This window comes from Rissa tridactyla, chromosome 5 (genome assembly GCF_028500815.1).
Source record: "Rissa tridactyla isolate bRisTri1 chromosome 5, bRisTri1.patW.cur.20221130, whole genome shotgun sequence".
NCBI classification, from domain to species: Eukaryota; Metazoa; Chordata; class Aves; order Charadriiformes; family Laridae; genus Rissa; species Rissa tridactyla.
In genome coordinates, this window is record NC_071470.1 from 31,354,923 (window position 1) to 31,382,872 (window position 27,950).

At 38.3% G+C, this 27,950-nt stretch overlaps 2 protein-coding genes across 4 annotated transcripts in view; one reads left to right on the plus strand and one right to left on the minus strand.

The window, feature by feature from the left end:
• The window catches only part of GRK4 (G protein-coupled receptor kinase 4), a 41,335-nt gene extending 40,278 nt beyond the window's left edge, over positions 1 to 1,057 (minus strand). The window contains exon 1 of one of the 3 annotated variants that reach the window (XR_008466587.1): positions 782 to 1,056. Coding sequence is in view for 2 of the 3 variants with exons in the window: in XM_054202807.1 (XP_054058782.1) it covers positions 782 to 833 (52 nt within the window). In the remaining variant the exon portion in view is untranslated. Of the gene's footprint in view, positions 1 to 781 lie in introns of all 3 variants that reach the window. The other 2 variants (XM_054202807.1, XM_054202808.1) reach the window with 2 other exon arrangements.
• A 259-nt stretch (positions 1,058 to 1,316) lies between these two features.
• On the plus strand, positions 1,317 to 27,950 carry NOP14 (NOP14 nucleolar protein). The gene is made up of 18 exons (XM_054203131.1): positions 1,317 to 1,826; positions 3,956 to 4,090; positions 4,996 to 5,137; positions 5,590 to 5,735; positions 6,165 to 6,302; positions 7,838 to 7,960; positions 9,189 to 9,320; positions 10,657 to 10,981; positions 12,280 to 12,410; positions 12,656 to 12,741; positions 14,396 to 14,531; positions 16,419 to 16,520; positions 17,313 to 17,466; positions 22,048 to 22,207; positions 23,026 to 23,173; positions 24,121 to 24,239; positions 25,454 to 25,609; positions 25,948 to 27,950. The coding sequence occupies exons 1-18, from the start codon at positions 1,629 to 1,631 to the stop codon at positions 26,045 to 26,047; spliced, it is 2,631 nt and encodes an 876-aa protein (XP_054059106.1). The 5' UTR covers positions 1,317 to 1,628; the 3' UTR covers positions 26,048 to 27,950.

Genomic DNA, 27,950 nt, shown 5'->3' on the forward strand with positions numbered 1-27,950 from the left:
TGGGGAAGCTTTCAAGTGGCCATTTAATGGACAGTTATATACATGAAAAAGCAGTAGGACAATCTTATTTCAAGACTTTTTTTAAACAGCAACCAAAATGTTTGTTAGCTGGGAGATGAATCTTCAAGTAAAGCTGTTTTGGGGAATGAAACTGTAAGTATTAATCTCATGGAAAATAGCACACTTTAATGTCGATGCAAAATACAGGTAGCATTCACCAGCTGCATTTCTCACAGGCAGGAATTTCAGCACGAGAAGAGTGCAAGGTTCTCCCAGAGAAATTTATGTCGCTTCATCCTTTATATCCATATGTATTATAAATAAACTGAGAACTACAGATTAGCGATCTTCTTAAACATCCGGTAAAAACACCACTTGAACCAAGAGCCCGAAGGGGGGAGGAAAGATTTGGTTTTTATTTCGGCAGCAAGCCACAAACCAGTTGACTCCAAACTCTCCCCGCCGGAGGAGCGGGGCAGGTGCCTGCGGGGCCTGCCCGGAGCTCACCCGCCGCAACCATCGCCGGGGGAACAGCTCCGTCCCCAAGCCCGAGGGCTCGGCCGCCCGGGCCGGACCCCCTGCCCGGCAGCCTCTTCTCCCTCCCCACCCTCTCCTCCTCCATCACTTCCTCTCCCCCCCCCCCCCCGCCCCCTCCTCCTCGCCGGCCCCTTCTCCCCTCACCTCAGACCCTTTTCCTCCCCCTCTCGGTACGTCCACAGCCCGCCCCGCCCCGCCTCGCCCTCCGCATTCTCTACCTCCCCCCTCGCCTCGCGGCTCTCACCCTCCCGGGCTTTCAGCAGCACCGTGTTGGCCACGATGTTCTCGATTTCCATGGTCGGGGGCTCCTTCCCCTCAGGGCAGCCGGAGTGGAGGCCGCCCCTACTGCCTCCTTCGCCCCCTCCTCCAGCCCCGCCGCCACCGCCGCGACGCCCAGCCTCCGCTCATCCGGCCCCGCAGGACCTCAGCGCTGCGCTCGTCTCTTCCCCATCACCCGCTGCTCGCCCCGGCACCGGCCTCCCCCTCCCCGAGGGCGGAGGCAAACAGCAGGCAGCAACCGCCCGCCCCGACCATGGCTCTACCGCCCGCCTCCACCCGCCTCAGCCAGCTCCGCCTCTGCGCTCCCGCCCCACCTCCCCCTCCCTGACCATTCGAGACTACAACTCCCAGCAGGCCTTGCGTCACAGCGCTCGCATCTGCCCGGCTCTCGCGGCGCTCTGCCTGCTGGGATATATAGTGCGTTAGACCTTTCCCGGCCTCCCTCCCGGCGCGGGAGGGGAGAAGAACGGCAAATCTCGCGATAGTTGGGCCAAGTTCTCGCGAGAGGTGTGAGGTTGCCGGTGCCTGTGCGGTACCGCCGGGACACGCCGCTTGAGGGGACGCCGCTCCCGCCGGTGCTCCCTCCTCGCTCCCTCCTCCGCCGCCTCTCACGGGGTCTGGGGGGAGGGCACGAGGGCAGTGGTCAGGCACGAAGGGTAGTGTGTGGGGGTTTTCTTCCCCCCCTTCCCTGGGCGCCATCTTCTTCGGCCTATTTGCAGCTCCAGCCCTGCCCCCCCTGTCCCCCGCCGCTGAGTGAGTACTAAGCCGGTACTGAGCCTCTCCTTCCCCTCACGCATCCACCCGAACCAAAAATGGGGAAGGCAACCAAGCGGAAGCGAAAGGCCCCGGTGCCCTCCACAGCCAAGGGTTCCGTGAAGTCAGCTATGGCCATGGTCAAGAGCAACCCTTTTGAGGTGAAGGTTAACAGGCAGAAGTTTAACATCCTGGGGAGGAAGACTAAGAATGATGTGGGGTTGCCCGGTGTCTCACGGTCCAAGGCCATCAAGAAGGTAAGAGGACATCAAAAGTTGGGAGGAAGGATGGCATCTGTAGATGTAGTTGTGGTGGAGAGGTGATAAGCCAGGAGCTATGCCAGGTGAGATAAGAGACTGCCTCCATCATGTGTGGCAGGAGAGGCTGGTTGCCTCACATTGCTCAGATGATGATGAGGAGCCTGCTGAAAATGTCTGCCTCCAGTGCACTCCACAGGGTTCAGCAGTGCAAGTCTCCCTTATTGCCTTTGGATTCCCCATATTGTGGGAATATTCTCTTTTCAAATCACACAGGTCTGGAATACAGTGGCATTGTGTTGTTGGCAAGCAAATGCTGGACCAGAGTGCAGGTGGTTGTAAGTGTTCATCGTGTTGGTCGGTTTTGGTTGCTGCAGGATGTTAAGCTTCTTGATAATGGTGCAGTATTGCTGTAATAGTGAAAGCTTGAAAGGGCACTAAGGTCTGAATGCAGTGAGAAATGTGTAATACAAAGAAACTACCGTTGGTTTGGAAAACATGCAGATGACTTTTCATGCACTGGTTAAACAGTTGTGTTGTAGAAACGTGTTGGGATGCAAAATAATGATCTGTCCTCATTGCTCTCATAAGAATGACGGTAAAACTTAAGAAGAGTAAATCTTTTATCTTCCGTCCTTACACCTTTTTTAATCGTGTTTTTTACTAACATCACTAGCTACCTGACCAAAATCCATAACGTATAAGGGAGGGTGTTATGTGATACTATTCACCTGGGATTCCAGTAGCCAACCCTATCCTTGAGTGAAGGACTAGAATTTTTTATGGTCTGTCCATTCAAACAAACTAGGAAAGAAGTTAAAACCTCTGTAGATTCTGTTAAAGCTGAAAAAAGCATAATTTGAAAGTTTGCCCCTGACATTCTGTCTGACATGTTACATACAATCTGTTGTAGAACAGAATTGAAAGCACTTAACTGAAAAGAGAAGTTTTTTTTTTTTTAAATAGCGCAGCAAAAGGACATGGATAGCTTATTATTTTGCATGCATTGTGAGAAGTGGTTCATTAAATATTTTTTTATCAATGAGAGAGAATGTTAAATAATTGATAAATAAAAGCACTTTTCTGTATCCAAGGTATTAAGAGATATTAAAGTTCACGCACAGTGTTTAAGCTGCATGGTAATTGATATATTCTGTGCAAGAAGTAAATGAAAGGTAGAAAGTAGTAGATGGAACCTGAGCTCTGGTGTCAGTTACCACGGCTTCTGAAAGTTGTGAATGTTCAGTGAGGCTGCAGAGGCCTGTTGTAGGAAACTCAGCCTTTTCCTTCAGTGCTGCAGTTTGTGAGTTCATGTTGTTATGAACAGCGACAGTACCTTTCCATAAGATTTACTTAATGTGTTTTTAAATAAGTATGGATATTTTTTTTTTCAGTCTAATCATGGCCAGCATTTTCTTCCTTTAGAAACTATATATCTTCAGCATGAAATTCTAAATTAGCTTTCAGTCTTTATTACTATTTGTCCAGATTTTAGAAAGCTTTATGAATGCTTAATACCACATTTTAAGGTATTTGGGTTTTATATAATAGTAAGGTAAAGCAAATGTTTGTCATGAATTAGGTCACTGGCTTTGAAAAGTAAACCTGTCTCCTTACCTGTGCCGTTAAGTACAGCATATACTACCATGTAGCTCTGCTAAACTTCCTTTTACTGCTTGGATGCATAACCTCCCTGTGCTCAGCTCTAAAGCAGAGAGCTAAATGTATGTACCCACTTGGGAGTTTTTATGTCTTAGGTGACAAAAGGGGTTCAGCTGACACTGGGTCTTTTTTGCTTTCTTTAATATGTTATTCTTGCATACTAAGCTTCAGACCAATCAGGATTTTTCAGTGGCAGTGCAGAGTTTTTTATATGTGATAAAATAAAGATGAGATACAGTGTACCATATCTTATCTTCATATGAGCGCCTTGTAAGAGAACCTAATGACTGCATATATATTGTGTGAGCTTCCCATCTCTTTTCTTGTCAGTTTTTCCTTCTTTTTCATTGCATTCTAATGAATTAGATTATGTTGCCAGGATACCATGGAGGCTTTTTTGCCATGGCTTTGAAAGTAGTTACTCTCTTTGTTTTTTAATTTGATCTCCTTTTTTTTATTCCTTCTAGCGTACCCAAACATTACTGAAAGAATATAAAGAAAGGGAAAAGGCAAATGTGTTTAAAGATAAACGTTTTGGTGAATATAATACCAAAATAAGTCCAGAGGAAAAGATGATCAGACGATTCGCTTTGGAAAGACAGGTAAAGTATAGGAATTAAAAAAAAAAAAAAAAAAGGGGGGGGGGAAAAAACCCAAATGAAAAAACAAAACACCAACAAAACACAACCCCACCCCCCCCAAAAAGCGCAACAAATATTTGACTTTTTAGGCTAGGAGTGTCCCCCTTAACAGAGGGTCTTGCACGGTAATGCTTTTTTTTTGATTTTATGTATTTGGAACTTTTATGAAAAAGCAATTTTTTGTGGGAATCCAAAATTTTTCGTGAGAACTTTCTGGTTTTGCAAGACAGCTTTTTGAAGCAGAAATTTCTTTGAGCACTTTTAAGCACTGATATGCAAGAAAGACAATTTTAAGCAGATTCATTGATAGGTTCGTTTTCTTTGACTGCTTTGACTCCTATGATTTGGGAAAAGGCAACCAGCATCAGGTACGCTTTGAGATTCCAGTACAGCTGTTGAACAGCAGCCATTTCATTTGCTGACTAGAACAACTCTGGAACTTGCTGTCATTCTGTAATGTGAATTGTATATGCAGTACTGTACCTTCTACCTCATCATACTCAGTCTCCAGAATTGAGTAGTGTAAATCAGATTCTACTGATAACCTACTGTGTAGGTTACAGTCAGTTTCACGTTAGGCTTGAAAGCAGCAATTCAGAACTGATGTTACTGATATACAGATAAAACTTAAGCTTCCTTAGGTTTCCTGAGTTATTCCATTTCTACATTAGTATAAGAATAAGACATCCCTCACTTAAGGTATAATGTATTTGAATGAAAGGATTGGTTTGGTAGTACTCTTAAAAACAGCACAACACTGGAATAAGAATCTCCTCAACTAGCATTAAAAATATGTGTTTTATTAATTTGTTGCTTGGGAACTACAAATCTTTTGTTGTTTAATTGGTTTGTTTTACTGTATGTAGCAAAATTACGGAAAGAAGAATATCTATAATCTTAATGAAGATGAAGAATTGACTCATTATGGGCAATCTTTGGCAGAAATTGAAAAACTAAATGATATTGTCGATAGTGACAGTGACACAGAAGAAAGAGGAACGCTGTCAGGTAAGACATGTCAGCTAGTATCCCACTGCTCAATATTCTTATTCACTGCTGGTTTTATTGTCGGTACGTGTACATCATTTGTTCCATACTGTCTTTCAGTGAGAAATAATATTACGTAATTGGTTGGGATATTTAAGCCAGATTTGATTACTTCTTAACCATACATAGAACAACTCTCTGGACTTCAGCAGATGTTAAATTGGAACCCAAATACTAGTTACAATATTAAAAACCACATATTCCTACCTTGTGCAAAATGTTTGTCAGCATAAATTATGTGTCCAGCATCTATCTCTCTTGGTATGGTCATTTCCATAGCGGTGGGAATAGTACATGATTGATTAAATAGTTTTAATTGCTCCCGTTCTCAAAGAATAGGGAGAAACTGTCCCAGCAGCATCAGCACTCATGCGTGGATTTAAAAAGGATTCACAATCTACTTTTTCTTCTAGCTGAGTTAACTGCTGCTCACTTTGGAGGGGGTGGAGGCCTCCTCCGTAAAAAAGCATCAAGTGGGCAGCAAGATGAAGAGGAGGAAAAACCTAAATCTAGGAAGGAACTCATAGAAGAGATGATAGCCAAATCTAAACAAGAGAAGGTGAGTTTTTAGACCTGAAGTATAAATGAGCATGATTAAGAAGCGGTCACAATTTCTGTATTTGCAGAATAAAGTAGCAGTGGCATAGAAAACAAAGGAGATAGATGTCTATGAGAAGAGTCCAAGCTCCTTGACTAAAGTCCATCTGACTTTGTAGGCATTTTAGGATATGCACTGAATATCTGCCGTTCTTTTGTATCCCCAAATCTCCCCTTCTGTTGACTTCTAGCTTCTTTTCTGTATGCAACCCTTGTGCCATTCAGTGTAACTCTATACTGCTTCTTCCACAAAGAGTTTTTACACCTTAAAATATTAAATATTTAAAATTATTTGTTTGCTTAAGAAAGCATTTTGGTTTTATGCTGTAAATGCTATGTCATGTTCATCTGAATGCAACTGCTGCGTTTATTTTGGTTTGTCTTTATCTAGCAAGAAAGGCAAACTCGGAGAGAAAGTGCACTAGAACTCACAGAAAAGCTTGACAATGACTGGAAGGAAATCCAAACCCTTGTTGCCCGCAAAACCCCAAAGTCAGAGAGAAAGGACAAAGAAGTAGAAAAACCCAAGGTAAGGTTTTGGCTAGATTACTTACTTTTGTTCTACTAACTTGTGGGTTTGACTTGTAGTGGCTGAAGTATAAGGCAGTGTTCATCACTTTGTAAAATAAAATGTTGCCCGCTATTCATGTTAAAGGAATGCGGCAATTTTAGGGTGGTTTGGTTAGTTGGAGTAATATAGGGTTTTGTATGATTTGTATTATTTTAATTACCTATTGCTTTTCGTTAGTTCTCAAATCTGAGAGAGGTTGCAGGTTGAACAACACTGTTGGCTACAGTTTATTTTTGACGCATACCTTTTCTTGAAGAAAAAAATTGTTGAGAACACTGACTTAGTTTGAATGCCTTTGCAGTGTTCCTTGGATAAAATAACTTTTATTTGACAACAGGCTTTTCCTTGTCATAAATTGTGTACTGTCTCTACAAAAAGGGAATTAAAATGTTTAACGTATGGATAGGTATTTTATGGCCTCAAAATTTTTTCTGTCATTCGTATTTTATACTAAGGAAAATAAAATTTTGAATCTAAGAATAGGAATTGTAATATGTCGCACAATTTTTTTCCTTGTAGAAATTTTCTATTACATTGCAGAACATTGTGAATTTCCATTTATTCCTAGGCAGTAGAATTTGTTTTTTTTAAAAGAATGAACTAATAAATTGATCTTATGTTAAAACTGATCTCAAATAACAAACAGAAGATACTGGATCAAAAGTTCATATTTTGATGTATTGATTTTTGGTTTTAAGATGTTTGAAAACATGCTGAATAATATGATGGTAATGTGATATCTTAGACAAAGGTTTGTCATCATAATTTGCTGAAAAGGAAGATTTGATTGCCTTGCTTCATGTGCGTGGATCCAAGCTAAGAATTATGAAGGAAGCAAAATGTGAATTAGTAATGCTCTGTAACATTAACGTTGATTTGGAGAAATTTATCTAGTCGTATGTAAGAAGAAAAATTCCTAGAACTGAGTTTTAGAGAAGCTGTATGGTTTAGTGACTTCAGCAGGTATCAAGAAAACTGTATTCTCAAGTCCAGTGTAATCTCTGCTAGTAACAGTTTACCCAAGTATGCTGCTTAAACTCAATGAATATCAGGATTCCCTTTTGTTTTAAGATAGACATCTATGTAACTAAGACAACAAAGACTTAGCTCGTGTCTGACAATGTAATGTAAACTATAAATTGATTAATTCTATCTGCTTTTTGATAAAATAGTATTTAATTAGTAAACAGTATTTTAAAGTTTTTCAATTAATAAGAAAACCAGTTTTTATTTAAAATACTATTTTTAAGATTTTCAGTTGTGAGTAACTTAAGTAGAGGGGAAGGAGATTCCAGGAGAATTTCTGTTCAAGTGTTCATTCCAATCCTTGTCTTAATATAGTGAGTTGAATGTTCCTGCGGCTTTCTTTGGAAACATTCTTTTCCTTATATCTTAACAGTCTTATTTCTTAGCTGTTAGTCTGGCAGAGGGGTGACTGCAAAGCAGAATAATAAAACTTAAGATAATAAACCATTATATAAATATTTTTTTAGCCTGATGACTATGATATGATTGTTCGAGAACTTGGATTCGAGATGAAAGCAAAACCTTCAGAAAGGATGAAGACAGAAGAAGAATTGGCAAAAGAAGAGCAGGCACGACTCCAGAAGCTGGAGGTATACCATTTATGTTTTTAGACTGTTTTGTGGCCTGTCTTTTGGGAGTGACCGCTTATATTCATTGCTTGACCTTAGGTTGAAAGTGGCTGTACTAAACTGCAGTTCGTCAGAGGCTGAATTCAGGAAATCTTCTGTTTGTGTTTTGTTTGCAATTTGATACTACAACAAAAAAAATAGACTTAGTAGACTTAGTACGTGACTAGTGAGGTTTATGAAAGGAGTTGATCTTTCTTCAATAAAAATGTAATATCACTGCGATTTGCCTTTAAATGTTTTAAATTATTCAGAGTTGAGGGGTGCTTATAAGTCAGTAAGGGGGAGTGTCATGTTGCACAGCAGTTGAATTAATATGCTGGCGAGTCATTTATTGTTTTCTTCTCGTATTGCAAGAGTCTTCCAGCAGTAGCATGTATATAGCTTTGCTTTGCAGACGGATAGGTTTCTTTTGGGAATTGTTGCATGCTTTTTCTTATTATGTGAGCTCTGGGTCTTATGGAAAGAATGAATAATTTGGTAAATGTTTCTCTCTGTATTTTTCTTTTTCTTTTGGTATACTAAGGACCCATTTAAGACCACAGGGATTCAGTACCTTCAGGTTACCTCAGAACAGCTCAGTAGTAATAGCAGAATGGAAAGAAGGCTTATTGTTTTTTCTGTTCTGTTCTTGTCATCTTGTTTGATGCGTGGTCTGTCTGGTTGCCCACATGGAAATCCTTTTGTAAATGATTGGTTCAGATATTGCCCATTGAGTCTGTTTACAAACTTAGGATATCTTAAAAATCTTAGGATATGGTTGTGTTTACTACAATCTTGTTACACATATGGGAAACACAGATAAACACTGCAGAATCATAAAACACTTTAGAAGCTTACATTTTCTAGTAATGATGCAGTGTCTCATAAGCAAAACAGATAAATTTTAAAATGAGAGAACAAAATGCTTCTCTTAAACCCAGCTTTAAAGCCTTCCAAGTAAGATAATCCATTTGTGTATGTGCTCTTATCAGATTGCACTCCCCACAAAAAATAAGGTATTATCAGCTTTTGCCCATAATTTCTCAAATTGGTGTTTTTTTCTTTTCATCAGCTTGTCGAGTAAGCCCAATTCACCTTTTTTCCCTTGATTTTCCTAGCTGTAATACTTGAGAGTTCTTCCATTCTGGTGTAGTTACTCAGTTAATCTGTATGGTTCACATCTGCGTGTGGTATTTCTTCTAAAATACAGGCAGATCGACTACGTCGAATGCGTGGAATAGATGAACAGGCGAATAAAAAGAAACCCAGTCACGTGTCAGCTGATGATCTAGCTGATGGCTTTATCCTGGATAAAGATGACAGACGTTTATTGTCTTACAAGGTAAGGTTTAAAATTTCAGAATTTTCAGAGTTCTGAAAAGAAGATAGGAAAATCAGTTTGGAAGTGCCCTCTGTAGAGACCTCTAGTCCAACCTTGTGCTCAAAGCAGGACCAACCATGAAATCACCAGTTTGCTCAGGGCTTTATCCAGTCTGTTTTGGGAAAATCTCCCAAGAATGGAGGCTGCACATCTCTCTGGGCAGCCTGTGCACTGACTGTCCTTACCGTGAAAAAAGTTTCTCTTTATATCCGGTCTGAACATCCCTTATTTCAGCTTAGGCCTGTTGCTTCTCATTCTCCTGCTGTGGACTCTGATGAAGAGTGTTGCTCTGCCTTCTCAGTGGTCTCCATTGTAGCTACTGGAAGGTGGTTACTCGGTCCAGGCTGAACAAGCCCGGGTCTGTCTCACCTCATAGGGCAGGTGCTCCAGCCCCCCAACAATCCTGGTGTCTTTCTGCTGAACTTGCTGTAGTTTATAGGTGTCTTTATTGTATTTGAAGGCCCAAAACTGGATGCTGTATTCTCTGTAGCCTTACAAGCACCAAGTAGAAGGGAATAGTTGTTTCCCTTAATCTACTGACTATACTCCTGCTATTATAGTGACCTCCTGTGCTGTTAGCCTACTGGGCTGAAGAGAGGGCATTAGCCCTTCTGGTTTGTTTTTTTTCTTTTTTTAATTTCTGCTGTATTTGATACAGCTTCCATGAAATTTCAGACTGAGGATGAGTGGATTTCTGAAAGAACCCTTCCCCTATGAAGTAGCTTTGATTAAGGTGGCAGAACAGTATAACCTTAGAGCTGAGATGTAGTGAGTCACCCTGATTGTGGTGCACATGTGTGCATACTGATCCTCTCTTCCTGTTACATGTAAGTAGCAGGGGAGTTGTTGTTGTCCTTGAAGTGGAGAATACAAATTGTGAAGGTGAATTTAAACTGATGATTAATCAAATCAGGATGGGAACAAATATTTATCTGGTATGCTATTTTAATATGCAGAAGGACTATTATTTTTTTTAATTAAGAAAGTTTCAGTAAGTGATGTTGATTTTTATTTTTTTTATCATATTATCTGCTAGTAGATTTTACTTCTGTGTTGATTCTTTTAGTTGTCGTATACAACCTCCTATTATTCCAGTCTCTTACAGCCCCTTGGAAATATCCTACTATTCTTACATCTGTATGTATCTCCTTAAAATCCCTTCTCTGCTGGCACTGCTTGGTCAGGGTAGCGAGGCTCAGATTCTGTTCATGTGTATTTAATGATAGCTTTGCATGGTGATTCTGGCGAGGTGCTGTCACTTTATCAGTATTAACTGGCTTATTTTCTCTACTAACAGGATGGAAAAATTAATATTGAAAATGAAGAGGAGAATATTGAAAGTGAAGAGGAAGGGGAAAAAGATGAGGAGGGAGAGGAGGAGAGTGGGAAGGAGGATAATGAGAATGAAGAAGAAAGTGAGGAAGAATCTGCTAATGAAGATGAGGAGGATGGTGCTGCCGATAGCCACTCTGATCTTGAATCTGACCTTGAGAGTGAAGAAGAATCTCCAGGGAATAAAGAACAGAAGAAACACAAGACAAATGAAAATGAATCACAGACTGTGGAGAAACTAGATCCAAAAATGGAAGCCGCCAAATCAGAGCTTCCCTATACATTTGCTGGTAAGCAAAGGACTGATCCAGAGATCCCTGTTGTCTTCAGGGGGTTTATAACCAGTCTCTTCCTCTGCGCTGTAGGATCTTAACGTATTCCTGTTCATCCATGTAGTTTTGCTTTGCAGTTGTCTCCTACTATTCCAAGAGTAGCCAGTAACTGCTGTTCTTAATGATCACCCCTATGAGCAGTGGGAACCAGAGCCATTTCACCCCAGCGCTCTTTCTGCTTCTCCAAACAGCCTTAGAATTGAAACTTAAATACTGGGGAGAAAAATGAAAAGATCTGCGCTCCTTTCTGAAGGCCACCAACACATCCAATCCAAAGTGCTAGTGTTTTGCATAAGGGAAGCCAGAATAGTACTCTGTTATCTATACTTCAATAAAAGGTTACTTTCTCTAGTATTTGGACTGAAATTTTTGTCAGAGAAGATGCTTGGAGAAGCAGAATTCAAAGGTTTAATCCCTGTGGTGTTACATAGCAGTATTATTAAATAGAGACATTCAAAGTTTGACTCGTTTTGGGTCTGTGCCTAGGAGGAAGGAGGAGGCATGTTTCAAGTAGTACACAAAACATTCATTAATATTAAGTACATAATGCATCTAACTATTGTCCTAGTGTAGATTTCTGTAACAAAAGTATCTGTTGCAAGATTAAACAACCTTTCAAACAACTTCCTTAAGTACTTGCATTTTTCCATCAAAAGGAGGTAACTTAATAGTACACAAAGCTTTTTAAATTCCATTCAGCTCTTGCTTTAACCAGAGAGCAGTCACATTAAAATACTCAAAAAACTTAACCAATTAGGATGTTTTCTAGCATGTCAATTTATGCAAAAGTTGAGGGTTTATTCTCTTATGCCAGGATGAGGGTTTTTAAAAATTATTTTGTTAGTGGCAAGATTCTTACTTTTCTTAGTATGCTTCATACAAAGCTAGTTAGGCATGAATTAAACAGAGCTGATTGTATTATGGTAAATTTATGGTTAAATGTGTGCTTAAGTGTAGTTCTGCTTTGTGTTTGTCAACATAGTTGTTCTCAGCTTAGGCAGCAAATACAGAATTAATTGAATGTTAATCATTCAAAAATATTTACATTATTTTCTGACTTATGTTCATATATATATAATGTTACATATATGCTGATAGGTTATTAGTGTTTAAAAGGTGATTATTTAAAAGCTGTATGGTATCTTTTTTTTATGAATAATAACATTTCCAAATTGGAAATTTGTTAGATGTTCACTTGAATTATACATGTTAAGTTTCAGATTTTTTGTATGGTCAATTTTTGCTTTATGTTCTAGTTCCTGACTCCTATGAGACATTTCAGTCTCTACTGGCTGGAAGAACAATAGAACAACAGCTTACTATACTGGAGAGAATTCAGAAATGCAATCATCCAAGCCTTGCAGTGGGAAACAAAGCAAAGTTGGAGGTATGGGGGTTTTGTTGTTTTGTTTTGTTTTAAGGTTTAAAATTAACCTTGAATTCCAGAGTAAGTTTTAGTAAGCATTCAGGAAATGGTATAAAACATACATTCTTCTGTGTTGTGAAAAGCAGTAGAATCAACATACCACTCTTAATTTTCTAATTTGCATATCACCGTTCTTTTGTGCTGCTTAAGAATATGTACAATGAAAAAAAAACCCTAATAATTTTAACATATTATGCTTCTTGCAGAAACTGTTTGGCTTTCTTTTGGAGTATATTGGGGAGTTAGCAACTCTGGATTTACCAGAGCTCAGAACAATTGACAAACTGGTCCTGTAAGTAATAAATCCTGTGGACTTTTTCTCCTTTACAATTTAAAGAGAAAAGCTACCTAGGGTAAAGCATTTAGCATGTTGTTTGTTTTGAATAGTTATGTAGGGATTCTAGGCAACTGTTAATTCTCCAGTTTTATAGTGTTTTAATTTTGTTTCATGTATTGCTTGAGCTATTAATTGTACCAAGACATTTTCAAAACCTCAGAATGTAATTTTTGATCTGCAAAATGCTTTTCATGTGTAGTGGATAAATAATACCATGTATGTGTAAACTTCTGTGTATGAAGTTATTTAGACTGCTGGTTAAAGATTTTAAGCTTCGCAATAAGGTATGCAGTCCCCTTTGCAATCTTTTTTTTTTTTTCTGTGGGTTTCCATTCTATGAATTCACTTGGGGAACTAGATGAAAATGGAATTAAAGAGTGTTATAATAAGTTCATATAAAAGTTCCAAATAAACACTTTGCAGGAAGTTGTCAATTTGACATTGTCTTCAAATACCTGACAGGCAGTTATAGTGACAAGAGAGCCAAATTTGTCTCAGAGTATACAGCAAAGGATGAGAGTCAATAGACACAAGCTGCAACAAGGGAAAATCCAATTAGATGTAAGAAAAAAATCTTCCCAGCAAAGGTGCTGAACGTTAAAATGAGTTTCCCAGAGAGGCTGTGGAATCTCCACACTTGAAGATATACAAAGCTTGACAAAGCCAGGAACAACCTGATCCAGCTTTGAAGTTAGCTGTGCTTTGAGCAGGGGGTTGCGTCAGGTGATCTCTAAAGGTCCCTTCCCACCAAAATTAGTCTCCGATTCCCATCTTGACTTTGCAGGCCAGACAACTTTCCTTCAGTAAGTTATTTGTATGTAGTTTTCAGCATATGTTTTTTATTTCATGCTAAAGTAAATAACTTTTACAAAATCTGTTATGTGCAACTTTAGCATTCATTGCTCTGTTACTTTCATCAGCAAGAGCAGTGACCCGTTGATACTGTCACACATGCTTGGACTTTGTAAAGAAGCATAAATACATTTTGTTTGTTTTATGGAACTGGGATTTATTAATATCACCATAGACATTTTAAACTGAAACTAATGGAAGAACTCTGATCAAACAGATGCAGACTCCTGACTGCATCTCCTTGTAGGCACTAACCATAGGCCAGGAGCTGACCTAACTTTGTGGGTACTTTTTTCTTGTTTTAAGTAGTGATTTTGCTAACCACATTGCTGTCTCGCATGTTGTTTAACAGTGCCTAAGAATTTAGAGTAGTGGGGTGCCTAGTATGTGCCAGCATACCTCGGTGCAGTAAAATGAAGAGCTAGGAGATTCAGAAAGATATGTTTTAACCGTAGCAGATGATTTGGGAGTGTATTTTAAAGTTTTAAATTATTTTTTATTTAAGATTTAGAAACTACCGAATCAAAGATTAGGCCCAATGAAAAATGCATGTCTCTGTAAACTAGGTGTTAGAATTACAATGTATATACTGGGTGGCTAGTTCTAAAAAAGAATAGTTTGTTTCAGGGATTTGTTATTGTTATAATACAGATGGAACACAAGAAATCTTCCTACAGGTGCTTAAAAATCATTAAATCATTTTTTTTATTAACATCAGTGGTGTAACTTGATTATGACTTAAATTTCTTGTTAATAGGCCATTGTACAATCTTTGCCAGATGTTTCCTGAGGCAGCCAGTGATAGTATTAAGTTTATCCTTCGAGACGCTGCACATGACATGGAAGAAGTAATTGAAGTCAAAGGCCGTGCAACATTTCCAGGATTAGACATGGTAATGAATGCATACTGCTAGGAAAACCTCTAGTTCTCTCTATTAGTACAGAAATGCCAGTAAATGAGAGACGACATTAAATTTAATTTTATATTTATGTAATGTATGTAATGAATTATTAGCATCTATGACTTTTTAAGTTTCTCAGTTATTTAAATTCTCTCTGGAGATAAGTTTTAACAAAAAACCCCTGTAACAACAATAAAAAAAAAAAAAAAAAACAAACCTGAGAAACAAACCAGACCCACCACAGGGTTCTTCAGAATAAAAGTGTGACTAATATTAGTGAGAGGACAAGATCTTAAAATTGCCCCTCCGTTTTTCATAGCAAAACATTCTTTGTTTTCCTGATGAAACATAAATGGGTAATTCTAGGAAGAAGTGGTATTGTCAGTTACGTCCTGATTTCTTTAATTTCATTAAGTGCAAACATTTTAAAAAGTGCTCCATAGAAGTGCACTATCTCCTAGGTTAACAAAAATAGCAATGACATATTATGGGTATAAAAATGCAACATTTCTTAGTACTTCATATATGATAACTGCTAAATTAATGACTCAAAAAGAATTGACCTTTCCTTCTTATATTACTAGTATTTCAAAATTTCGGTGGCCATGCTAAGTGTGAACAGACTGCTTTTTCAGTGTTTAGGTAAAGGGAGTTGTTAGGGAGTTCAAGAATGGAGCATATGGAAAATGAGTATTTTTTTATTGTAGTAAAAAGTTTCAAAGACAAAACATGAGCCAGTAACCCAAAGGGAGCTACTTGCTTTTTGTCTCCCAGCTTGATGAAGCAGTGCTGCCTGATAGAATAATTAGACTATTTAAAGAAAATAGACTGAAGGATTTGCTTAGAAGACTTGGTTCTTACAGCTTGGAAAATATTTATGTTGAGTTCTTTTGAAGAGTCTTTATTCAGGATGTTTTGGATTTTGCAGGAAATGTATTTTAGAGAGCTTTTAACTTCTGTTTTTATTTTGTCACTGTCACCCTTAGGACACCAATCACACTTCTGACTTTCAGTCTCTTCAGTGGACTTTTTCAGGTTTCAAGCCATCATTATCTTTTAGGGTGGATTTATATCACTGTCCTATTCTCAAATGCTTGTTTGAATGAACATTCATTAGACCAGTTGTGTTAGTAGACCTTACATGTGCCTATAGTTAATCTAACCTGAAATTTGGACTGTGGTGGTTAGTAACCAAAACTGTTCAGGAGAATATTTGTTTACAACAGAAACTTTGTGGAGAGAAACAGAGCTGAAACACTAAAACTTTAGTTGTGTCTAGCTTACTATGTAAATATCCACTTAGATAATTTTCAGTATTACTTCACAACTGATGTTTAACATCCTTAAGTCTTGCCAGGAGGTCACTTGTAGCTCTTTAACAAGTCCCCTTCAGTAAAAGTGTACCTAATCACTCTTTAGTTCTTTTGGCTGCAACCATAATTTGTTGATGTGTGCTAATTACTTAACTGTCTGTGTTGGGGACCTGTTGAAAGGTGTCACAGGTCCTGTGTGGCCACTTGCTCATTTTTTTTGTGGTGTGAAAATATGTGATTGTGGTGGGCTGAAGGGGGTCATATTTTCTTACGAAGTAAACAGGGTTGGGAGGCATAGTTCCTTCTTGGCTGTTCTTTCAGCTGCCACATTGAATTAGTGCAGTGTTAGACCTATAATGGATATTCCATTTTCTCATGGAACTTAAACAGTCATCTCAGTAAATAGGTCATGTATCATACCAGACTTCTCAAAATTATGTATATTGTAGTATTTTTAGACTACTACATGGCAGTCACTTATTCATCAGTTACATATGTGTAAAGTCAAGATCCTGGGAATAATGTCTTACTATATTTTGCCTTACTCTGTTTTATGTGCTATCAGCTTATTTATTTGAAAATTACATCTCTGCTGTTTCCAACTTCTGACTTCTGGCATCCAGTTGTAACACCTGCTTTTATTTACATGAGTCAGCTACTTACAAAGGTATGTCTATGATGTTGCATCTTAGTATATAACTTCATTTCTATGTTTCTTCCTAGGACTCCAAAAATAGGTGTTAGTATTGATATGTATATATATTGGAAATGTACTGAAAGGCAGATTTATGTTTACTAGAGTCACAGATAGTAATCAGAAGAAAAAGTGAAGAGGAAAAAACCCTTGCAGAGTTACAGTCCAACTCACAAAACCATATCTAATCATTTTTTCAAGCTGTCACACAAGAATTCCTTATATGACAAATCACACAGCACTAATAGAACAGACTGAACACAGTCTGAAATCATTCGTTACTGATTTCTCTTCCATTTATTGCATTTGTTCCTACTTAAGATACTTAAAAATTGGCAGTATTTGTTTTCCTTGAAAATGTACCTAATGAAATGCATTGCAGTGCAGTTAAAATCCTTATTTTTCGATCCAAATATCCTGTTTATATGTTTCGAAAGTCTTGACCTAGTTGTTCTACTGCTGTCAGATATTCAAGTTGCTCTGAGCCTTATATTTCCTTTGTTCATTTCTGAAGAACTTACTGTTTGTGGTTTAGCACCTTCTAGTGGCTAAACCAGTTCTGACAGACTGCTTACTCAATTCTGCATGTACTCTTTAGTGAGGACAGGGGAAAGCCAATATGTTTTTCATTTAAGTCCAACGGGTGTAATTTTACAGATTTTAAATGTATACGACTTATTTAATATGTCTGCTTTTGGGGAGATCCTATATTTGTGATCTATAGACTTTTAACTAGGAATATTTTGTGCCTTTTTTTTCTTTTAGTGTCGCATTACAACATTGCAAGATGTTATTAAAGGGTTATTTATATGCTGTTTGTTCCTGGAATACATATCTCTCTCCAGAAGATTTGTACCAGAAGTCATCAATTTTCTTCTTGGCATACTTCACATATCTCTGCCCAAAAAACAGGCCCAGGGTGAGTTTGTTTAGAGTAAATGAATAATAAATTTTAGTATTAGTTTATCTTTTAAATGTCAATAAAAATATTTCACATGGAATTTATTGTTTAGAACAAAAGACCACAATCATCTGCTAGGTTAGCCATACACAACCTTGATTCTTGGGCATCTTGTTGTGAACACTAGATCCTCTAGTGTTGTTGGCAGGAAGGAAAGAACTGAAGTTATTACAGGAAATTAAGTCATGTTGCCCACAGTGCAGTATTTTTGCAATGTTGTTCTTCTAAATAGACTGTGTGATTGGACTGTGCTCTGAAATCCACAGTCCCTAACAGATTCCCAGTGGGTACCCTGTATCTTCACAGTGAGGCAGCAGCTAATGCTGCAGATACCCTCCCTCTTCAGCTAATAGCTGTACCACCAAGATAAATGAGAGCAGTATATCACAAAGTTGGTGGTTTTCCTTTTTATTTATTTGGCATGGATTTGTTGTAGTGTAACAGACAGCAGCTATCTCCACAAGCAGGATTAGTCTGTGCTGTAACGTAACTGTGTAAACTTAGCAACTTGCACAGACAACAGGGAGAATAAAACTATCTTTTCAATTCGTCCATATGCTAGCAAACTATTTTTATTTGCCAGTCTTCCTATTTCTTCAATTTTTTTTTTTCTTTTGGGTTCATTTCTAGCTTTAAAGTTACTCTAGATCTGGGGCTTTCTTGTTGACAAGTTCAGTGACAATAATTCACTTATGAAGAGCTTTGTCAGAGCATAGTAACAAATTTGTGTGTTCTCTGTCTGGGTCACTCTGAGTGTCACTTAGCGTGTGTGAAGAGACTGCAGGCAGGATATTCTCAAGTGCAAAATTCAGTTATTTGTTGGCAAACTCACAAGACATCTGGGATGTAAAGAACTACAGGCTATGTATTAATATGCTCATCACTCTTGATAAGACACCTGAAGAGTCTCTGTTCTCTAGGTAATAATCAGTCTGGTGAGGAAGGTTAAGCCGCTGTTGCTGCAGTATTCCAGTAAATCTTCAGCAGTACTGAGTGGTTGTCTTGCAGCTCCCTTCTTTTTTTCCCTTTAGGATTTCTGTCTTTTTCCATCCTGGCATTTTTTTTCTTTTGAATTCTTGAGCTACTAATGGTCCCTTTCTCAAGAAGCTGCAATTTCACCTTTATTATCTTGTATGGTTGTACTCTACAGGCTTTCTCCCAGCTGCTTCTCACAGCTTAGCAGTTTCCTCTGAAGTGTGAGCCAAGGTTACACAGCTGGGCTGCATCAGAGCTAAGCCATGGATTCTCAGAACACAGGCAGCTGAACTCTTAGAAGGAGTTGGGAAGAGGTTACAGAGTGGGTGGGTTACATAGCACTTAAAGTATTTTCTCCTTTGTGTAATCTCTTAGGAATGTTTGATCTACAAAGGTTTTGGTATGGTTAAAACATAAGATTCTGCAAGATAAGAAACTATTTAAAAATATTTAGCAGTAATTGATGATCAAGTGTTAACCTTTTTTTTAATTTTATTTTAATTTCCTTTGTATTTCTGTTAATGATTTTTCACTAGTTAAATTTGCATGGTGTTGGTTTCAGTTAGCAGTGAGGAATAGCTCAATAAAAGATACGTTAGAGGCACAGTGTTCCCTTTGAGAATTTTTCAGTCAGTATTGATGTTTTGACGTTATCAAAGTATCCAATCATGTTTTTAAATATTCATGGTAGAAGTATTGCTGATAAATGGGATGGTTAGGCTGTCAACATGGAATATTTTTAAAATGAGCACAGAGCCAGCTCTCTGGAATGTTGGTATACTGTTACCAAAAAATTTCTTGGGGCTCAATTTTGACAGTAAGTAGATTCAGCAAATAGAGCTCTTATTGTTTTAATTTTATGAGCTTGATCCATAGATTTCTCACATGAAGAAATTATATGGAATACAACTTCATAAAAGACTGAAATACAGTCTGCTTTAGACTTAAAAAACAGTTATTGCCTTAAAAAAGGAGAAAAGCTGGAGGTGGAAGGAGTGGGAAGGAATTATCATTGTTCATAGCTTTAGCTAATGGAATTGTTAATGAGATCTGCTGTCCTCTCACAAGTAAAGCAGATAATAAAGCTCGCATATCTTAGTTCCTGATGTTACATATGTCTATGTGTGTCATAATCTCACAACTTTGGGTCTCAAACCTTATGAATCTTTATTTAAACATATTGTCTTCTGGCCTGTCTGTAAAGAGCCATGTGCAGGTTCTAGAGCATGTAAATAATCTTTAATTGCAGTTTGAAAGAGTTTGAAATAAGTTCCATTGTAAGCTTGCAGGATGTTTAGGAAAACAAAGAAGGAAAAAAAAAAAGGTCCAGCGCAGAGGCTGCAAATTATTTTCTCCCTTAGCCATGAAATTCCTCAGATGCTTCTTTCATGCTGCTCTGTAAGTACCATTTCACAGATACCAGCTTAAGATCAGAAGCATAATGATTCTTAGATGTTTTCTGTATGCCCTGCCCCAGTATGTATTCTGTGTTCCATGCTATTCTTGTTTTAAAACTACTTAGCTGGGGTGGCAGAGGACTTTACAGCATGTATCTGAGGGCTCCTGTTGAAAGGTCACAGGAGAGGCTTGGTGGTGTACTGTGGGCTCTCCCTGCTCCAGCTCACTGTGCTGCTTGATCACTTTCTGGTCAAAGCCTTTTACTTGTAACTCCATGGGAAAGTCCTATGCCTTCCCTTTCCTCTTAAGCATATCAAATACTCCATCCTCACTGGCACGTTAACTGTGCATCCTGTTCCCCATACTTAGAATCATAGAATGAATCATGGAATGGTTTGGGTTGGAAGGGACCTTAAAGATCATCTAGTTCCAACCCCCCTGCCCTGGGTAGGGACACCTTCCACTAGACCAGGTTGCTCAAAGCCCCATCCAACAAGCCTTCAACACTTCCAGGGATGGAGCATACACAGCTTCTCTGGGCAACCTGTTCCAGTGTCTCGCCACCCTTACAGTAAAGAATTTCTTCCCAATATCTAATCTACATCTACCCTCTTTCAGTTTAAAACCATTACCCCTTGTCCTATCGCTCCACTCCCTGATTGAAGAGTTCTTCCCTGTCTTTCCTGTAGTACTGGAAGACCGCTATAAGGTCCTCACTGGACTCTTCCCCAGGCTGAACAATCCCAACTCTTTCAGCCTTTCTTCATAGGAGATATGCTCCAGCCCCGGATCGTCTTCCTGGCCCTCCTCTGGACCCACTCAAGCAGGTTCATGTCTTTCTTATGCTAGGGGCCCCAGAGGTGAACACAGTACTCTAGGTGGGATCTCACCAGAGCGGAGTAGAGGGGCAGAATCACCTCCCACAACCTTCTGGACACACTTCTTTTGATACAGCCCTGGATGCAATTGTCATCCTGGGCTGCTGGTGCACATTGCTGGCTCATTCAGTTTTTCATCCACCAGTACCCCCAAGTCCTTCTCTGCAGGGCTGCTCTCAAGCCACTCATCACCTAGCCTGTATCCATGTTTGGGATTGTCCTGGCCCAGATGCAGGACCTTACACTCGTCCTTGTTGAATGTCATGAGGTTCACATAGGCCCACCTCTCAAGCCTGGCAAGGTGCTTCTGGATGGCTTCCCTTCCCTCCAGCATGTTGACTGCATCATGCAGCTTGGTGTTGTCGGCAAGCTTGCTCAATCTCATTGTCCATGTCCCCAGCAAAGATGTTAAATAATACTGGTCCCAGTACGGACCCCACGCATCACTGGTCTTCACCCGGACACCGAGGTGTTGACCACGACTCTCCAAGTGTGACCATCCAACCAATTCCTTATCCACCGAGTGGTCCATCTGTAAAATCCATGTCTCTGCATTTTAGAAACACGGATGTTTTGTGTGCCGGTATCGAATATTTTGCACAAGTCCAGGTAGATGATGTCAATCACTCATCCCTTATCCACCAATGCTGTAACTCCATGACTGAAGGTCACCAGATTTGTCAGGCATGATTTGCCCTTAGTGAAGCCATGTTGTCTGTCACTAGTCACCTCTCTGTTTCCATGGAGGGTTTCCAGGAGGATGTGCTCCATGATCTTGCCAGGCACAGAAGTGAGACTGACTGGCCTGTAGTTCCCCGAGTCTTCCTTTTTTTCCCTTTTTAAAAATGGGGGTTATTTTTTCTCCTGTTCTAGTCACTGGGAACTTCACCAGTCTGCCGCAACTTTTCAGATGTGATGAAGAGTGGCTTGGCAACTTCATCTGCCAGTTCCCTCAGTACCCTTGGATGCATCTCATCAAGCCCCATGGACTTGCACACCTTCAGGTTCCTTAGATGGTCTCAAACGTGATCTTTTCCTGCAGAAGGCAGTACTTCATTCTCCCAGTCCCTGCCTTTGAATGCTGTGAATTGGATGATGTGACTAGAGCACTTACCAATGTTTGCACTCATGCTCCAGTGTTTACCATTATTTTAGAAAAACGTAATACTGATAAATTATTTTTTAAGGCAATATGATTAAAAATGTAAAAAGAGTTCTTGGTCGGTCTTCCTTCAGAAAGCATGCTTAGAATTGATCTTGTTTAATGGTTATTGTTCTTGGGTTTTAGGTTATACTGTAGTGCATCCATTTACACCGGTGGGGAAAAATTTAGAACTGCTTTTGGTGTGTGATAAGAAGGATCTGGAAAGTTGGCAGAAGCAAAATCTGCCATTGAGTATTGTGACAAGATTAAAGGAAACCAGCACAACAGAAATGAATCATATCAGGTATGTGGGGAATGTGAATAGAAGAAATCCCAAACAGACCACCTTTTGGGTAATCTCAGTGATGGTGTTCTTTAGGAGTAAAAATAAGAGTAGTGAGTTGTTCTGCTTTTCTTTTTTTTTTTATGGTACTACTCTGTAGCATATGAAATTGCTTATCTTTTGCCAAAACATTATGCAGGGCACTTGTTGGAGTGCTCAGCCCTTCCATTCATTTTTGGTACAGCTGTGAACTGAGGAAGATGATGTAGAGGCATAGGAGGTGCTCAGTACTTTGAACTGTCGAGCTCTTCAGAAGCAAATAACTGTATTTACATACAAACTGTGTTAGAAAGTGTCACTTAATTAATAAAACTTAAGTAATGTTCAGCCTCATTTTTCACCTTGTGCATGTGTTATGGTATAACTTATTTCAGGGATGAGTAAACATTTTGTTAACGAAGTTCTAAAAGAAACCCAAAATAACTAATTCTGTTTCAAAAAAGTTTTAGAACTTCAGAACTAGTACCAGGACGCTTTCAGAACTAGTATAAAAACTTCCTACTCTACAGAAGGGGCAAAGACAAAATACTGGCTTGTGCTCTGTGCACTGACATAAAGATTCGTTGCTCATGGATTTCTTGGGTATTCACTTATAGTAGAAGAGTGACATTTTTACTCTGAATTAACAACTAGAAATAGCCTCGTAACTGGTTCTGTCAGGCAGTCTTAATAACAGACACTGCTAATGCTCCCAGATTTAATGAATTTGATTCTTCTTATTTGAAAATCCACTACAGTTTCTGCAAGTGAAATTGTTAAATTCTTTTGTGCATTAACAGGTTATCATGTCTAGCCCTGTGCTTTGACCTTATTAAAAAATGTGCAGCTCTGTATGAGTCTTTACCGTCGTTCCATGAAATAATGCATCCTGTCAGAACACTTCTTACTCAACACGTGCCAGTGAATGAATATCCTGAACAAATGCAGGTATGTGTTCCTCAAGAATGAGATAATTGATATGATTGTTTTATTAATAAATTCTGTGATCTTCATCTGTGCTTAAACAAAAACCCAAGCATAAGCATCAGTGAGATCTTTTTTTTCAATGGTCAAGCATTTCCCCTTTGTGCTCCTCAAAAATCATAGTGACATTTCTGTGGGAAAACAAAAGAAGAGGGCAGAATGTTTAGAAAAGATATTTTGTTTTCACTGTGTATCTTGCTCGTATAATTGAAGAGAATAGCACTTAACTTGTAATAATGTACCTTTCCATATTTATAAGAATAGTCCAGTCATCCAGTTGCTCTTGTACTTTTGTAATGAATCTGTAAGTCCTTGGTTCAACCAAGTATGTGTACCAAATTTATGTAGTATTTATAACTAAGTAAAACTAATGTAAATATGCCTGGTCAGTTACCTTATTTAGAACAGGGCAGTTGTTTCTTTTTCTAGCAACAAGGTTCAACTTTTTAATTTGTCTCTTCTGAATGTAGCAGAATTGTCCTCTCCTCAAAGAGGCATCATGAAATACCCTTAGGGAACAGGATTTTGTAACGTAAGTGATGCAGAATGGCCTATATTTTTTGCTATCAAAACAAACAAGATGAACAATCATTCTTAAAATGACCCTGAAAGGCAGAGTCTGAGTTAAACTGGCTTTAGTCTTGCTTCTTCCTCTGTTAGGTGAAACTACCTGCAGACCTTTCTTATTGTCCGTGGTATCATCATAATAGACTTCCAAAAGCATTTAAAAATTATCCATCCTGGAAAGCTTACAGCATCTCAATGTTAGCAATGTCCTAATGAATAGCAGTGATTTTACCGAGAAAAAGAACATATGGGGAGAACATTACCATTGATTCAATTTACAATAGTTTGTAAATTATGGTGTCTTTGATATGCTTTTAAAATTGTAATTTGATTTGCATTTTCAGGAATGGTATTACAGTGCTCTGAAAGAGCTAGAGAGCAAAGTAAAACAGTATACCCCACTGATATGTGAGAAAAAGAAGCCCGTGCCATTGAAACAGTATACACCTAAAATTGTGAAAGTGTAAGTAATGCAACACCTGATGCAAAGGAAAAGTGTGTTTAAACATTAAGATTTTCAGCAAGCTAGAAGGATTTGGAAAAGAGGACATAAAACAGATAACTGTTTTTCTGATAGATTTTGTGCGCAAATCACGAGGGACCAGCTACTTGGGTGGTAGGGAGGGAAAGGAAAAGGAAGGAGAAATTCTAATAAATAGAGCAAAGATTATCATGTGGAAAAAGTAGCACTGGAAATCAACTCTTGCCCATATAATAAATTTTAAATGAATAAATTTCAGGATGAAAAGAGATTGCTGTTATTATCTAGTCAGGTGCTTTACCAAATGCTCTATCAAGCACTCAAGTGTGAAGAGCAACAGTGGGTAGTTCATACGTATATGAACTATATGAAGGTAAGGATGGATGGGAAAGTACCGAGGGATGCTTCACCGGTGCAAAAGATAAGGCAGGCTATTCCTGTATTCTGCATCACAGATCATAACAAATAATCGGTCAGATTAAGCGTTCCTTTAAGCATGCTTACTTGCCCTATTCCTCTCTTTCCCCCAACCAGGCAGCTTTCTGCCTTCAACAGTGGCAATGACAAAAAAACTTGGGGGAGTTTTTCCTGTTTTTACAGAGCTTGCAATGACCATGTGCATTTTTGTATTCTCTTTTGAGATTAAATTTTTAATAACACTAGTTTGGTTTTGTAGATAATAGAATGGTATTCTGATTCCGGAAGTTTGCCTATTGGCTGCTGACTTACTTAGCCACTTTGGTTGCCTACAGGGGCATAAATTCTCTGCCTTATTTATTCTAGTAATTAAAGAGGACAACTTTCCTTTGCCATACATGTATATCCCCGAGTAACTGATCAGACTTCTGTGGAATTCATCTGCAGAGAAAGTCTGCAAAAACTTAAAATATTATTGGGAGGTAATCCTTTTTGTCTGGCTTTTTCAGTCTGTTCAAAAGGTAGGCTACGTATGGGGGATTGAAGTGTAAGTGTCGTCTGCTTGTTGTTTGCATGATGATGATGACATGCAGTTAGAAGGTCTGGTGAGTGTTTTCCCAGTATGTTCATTGGGCAGCTCCTTATTTTGCAAGTTAATCATATAGCATGCAGGAATTCAAATACTGAGTTAGTATTCGTACAAAAACTCGCTCCTTATAAACATGAAAAAGTTGGTTTTGTTAAGGTGTTCTGTACTCACACATACATTCTCATTTCAGTTTAGAGTTTGGAAGAAAGCAGGGAGGCAGCAAGGAGGAACAAGAAAGAAAGCAGTTGATTCAGAAGCACAAACGTGAACTTAAAGGAGCCATCCGTGAGATTCGGAAAGATAACCAGTTTCTGGCTAGAACGCAACTTTCAGAAATCATGGAGAGGTAATGTAGCCTTTATTTCAGCAACACTTTGGGGGTTGTTTGTGTTCATTTCTTTGCTGCGTGCCAAGAGTGACAATAATGATCAACCATACTAAACTTAAATAAATAGAATTGGACCATTTTAGGAAAAACGAACATTTTCAATAGAGATCATTTTAAGTATTTTCAACTTTGCGGTTTCATTTCTCTAGTTTAAGAATATGTGGAGTGTTTCTACTTCAGGTGTGTGTTGGAGTTGGGGGTCTTTTTTATAAATTAATAATTATTGTGTAAATATACTTACTTATTTTCCCTGATGTAATCTTTCTGAAATATTTTATATCTTGTTTGTTTTACAGAGATTCAGACAGAAAAAGAAAAGTGAAAGAGCTTCTTGGTAGCCTTGCTACACAGGAAGGTGAATGGAAAGCAATGAAAAGGAAAAAAGGGAAGAATTAATTTGGACTATCTACAGCAGGAAACTTTGTTTTTACTACACTATGAAATACCCTGATCCTATGGCTTTTGAGCAGATTTTAATCGCATTCTTTGAATGCATTCCTTTTGAGGAGACATCATCAGATCTGTCTGAAAAAGTGAACCAGCTTCTTGGAAAAACTCACATGTTTTTGTAAGGAAAATAAAAATAACACTTTTGTATGTGGTATAGTTCTGTTTATTTTAATAATAGAGAATATTTGGATTGAATAATCAGAATTCTTAGGGGTGGGTGCGACCAGGTTTTAGTCTAACTTGAACTATATACACACAAAAAAAACTGTAAAGCAGAAATGTTCTGTTACCTTTTAAATATGGAATAATGGCAGGCATCTCTCATAGTGGTAGTATATTTGCAATTTAAGCAGTAACATTTTAATTAGTCTGTAGCATTGGGACATTCTGATTCATGGAGTAACGGAATTGGCTTTCAAGCAGAAGTCCTTTGTTAAAACTACATGTCCATTCATCTCTACAGTAAGTTTTGAATTGAACACAGCTCTGAAATTCTTAATAATCTAGGTTAACTAGAATTCCTCAGTGTGTTCATAACTGTCTGATTTAAGTGGAGAGTGAAATTCTTAACTCTCTTCCGCTTATTTTATCATGTATATCTAATTACTGATAACTGCCCAGCATGATTTTGGAAAATACCTGCTCTTCAAACAGAGCCAATAAATATTTCTAACACTTTTTTTTTTAATACTATATTTGTGAAGAAACATTGCAACGAGACAAAGAGCATCACAGTTATTTAAAGGTGCTAGTCTGAACTAGGTTCACCATTCAGTTATTCACTGTAATCTAGCTATTTGATAAGTTCAGTGACAGTTGTTATGTATTGAAGAAAATAGTAATATTTTCCTGGAAAACTCTTATGAAAATCAAATCCCCTTTCACAGTAATATTCCAATTTCAGTATAAAGAACATCCTATAAAGAGTGAACTAATTGCCATGGTTCTTTACAGAAACAAACAAACAAAACCCAAAAACCTCTTCCATTTTCAAACACACTTCCTAGATCTGATCCTTTGTGTTTTGGCCAATAGGTAACTCAGACATGGTAATGCTTACCTACATTCATGAAGAAACACTTAACTGCCGGCAGTAATCTGATTTAACAGTTGGGCCTGATTGTTTCAGACTGGCTTAGAGTGGTTTTTTTCTGGTTTTTGTTTGTTTGTGTGTTTTCAAATGAGACTCGTAATGGAAGCAGAACTAAAACTAGAGGAGGGTGAGTTGAAACACTTAAGTTTTACATTAAAACTCTAATGACAAAACTATCTTTGTAAGGTAAGTCTTGTTAAAGGTTTACATATTTATGTTCTTAAAAGAGAAAAGCGCTTTATTTGAAGAAAACGGCTTTTATTGAATTTCACTATGACTAGCAATGCAAGTAATGTGTGATTCTCATCATCTTTTTTGGCTTGCAAAACCAGTTGTATTGTGTTAAAATAGGCTGGAGACTATGTACGTGTAGGGGAGATACTCATGTCACACAAAAATTAGTAAGATTTCTGTGTTTGAAAGCCACTCACACATCTGAAAACAAATACATTTTCAGTTAACCTTTCCAAAATCAGTAAAACCGTCTTCTGAAAATTCAAAGGGATGTCAGTATACCTCCTGTTTTATTTCCATTTGGCACAATATGGATTCTTTTTCTTCTTTAGAAAAAGAAAAAAAATATTATCTTCAAAACCAAAACTTTATGTATAGTTCAAGCCAAGAACTTAAGACTGAAGTAATGAGGAAGGAGCTAACTTCCTATTTCATGCTATAAATCAGCACTTTCAGTTTGGGGTTTTAGTGTCCATACTTCTCCTTTGCACAAATAAACTGTCAAAAAAATATTATTGTAAA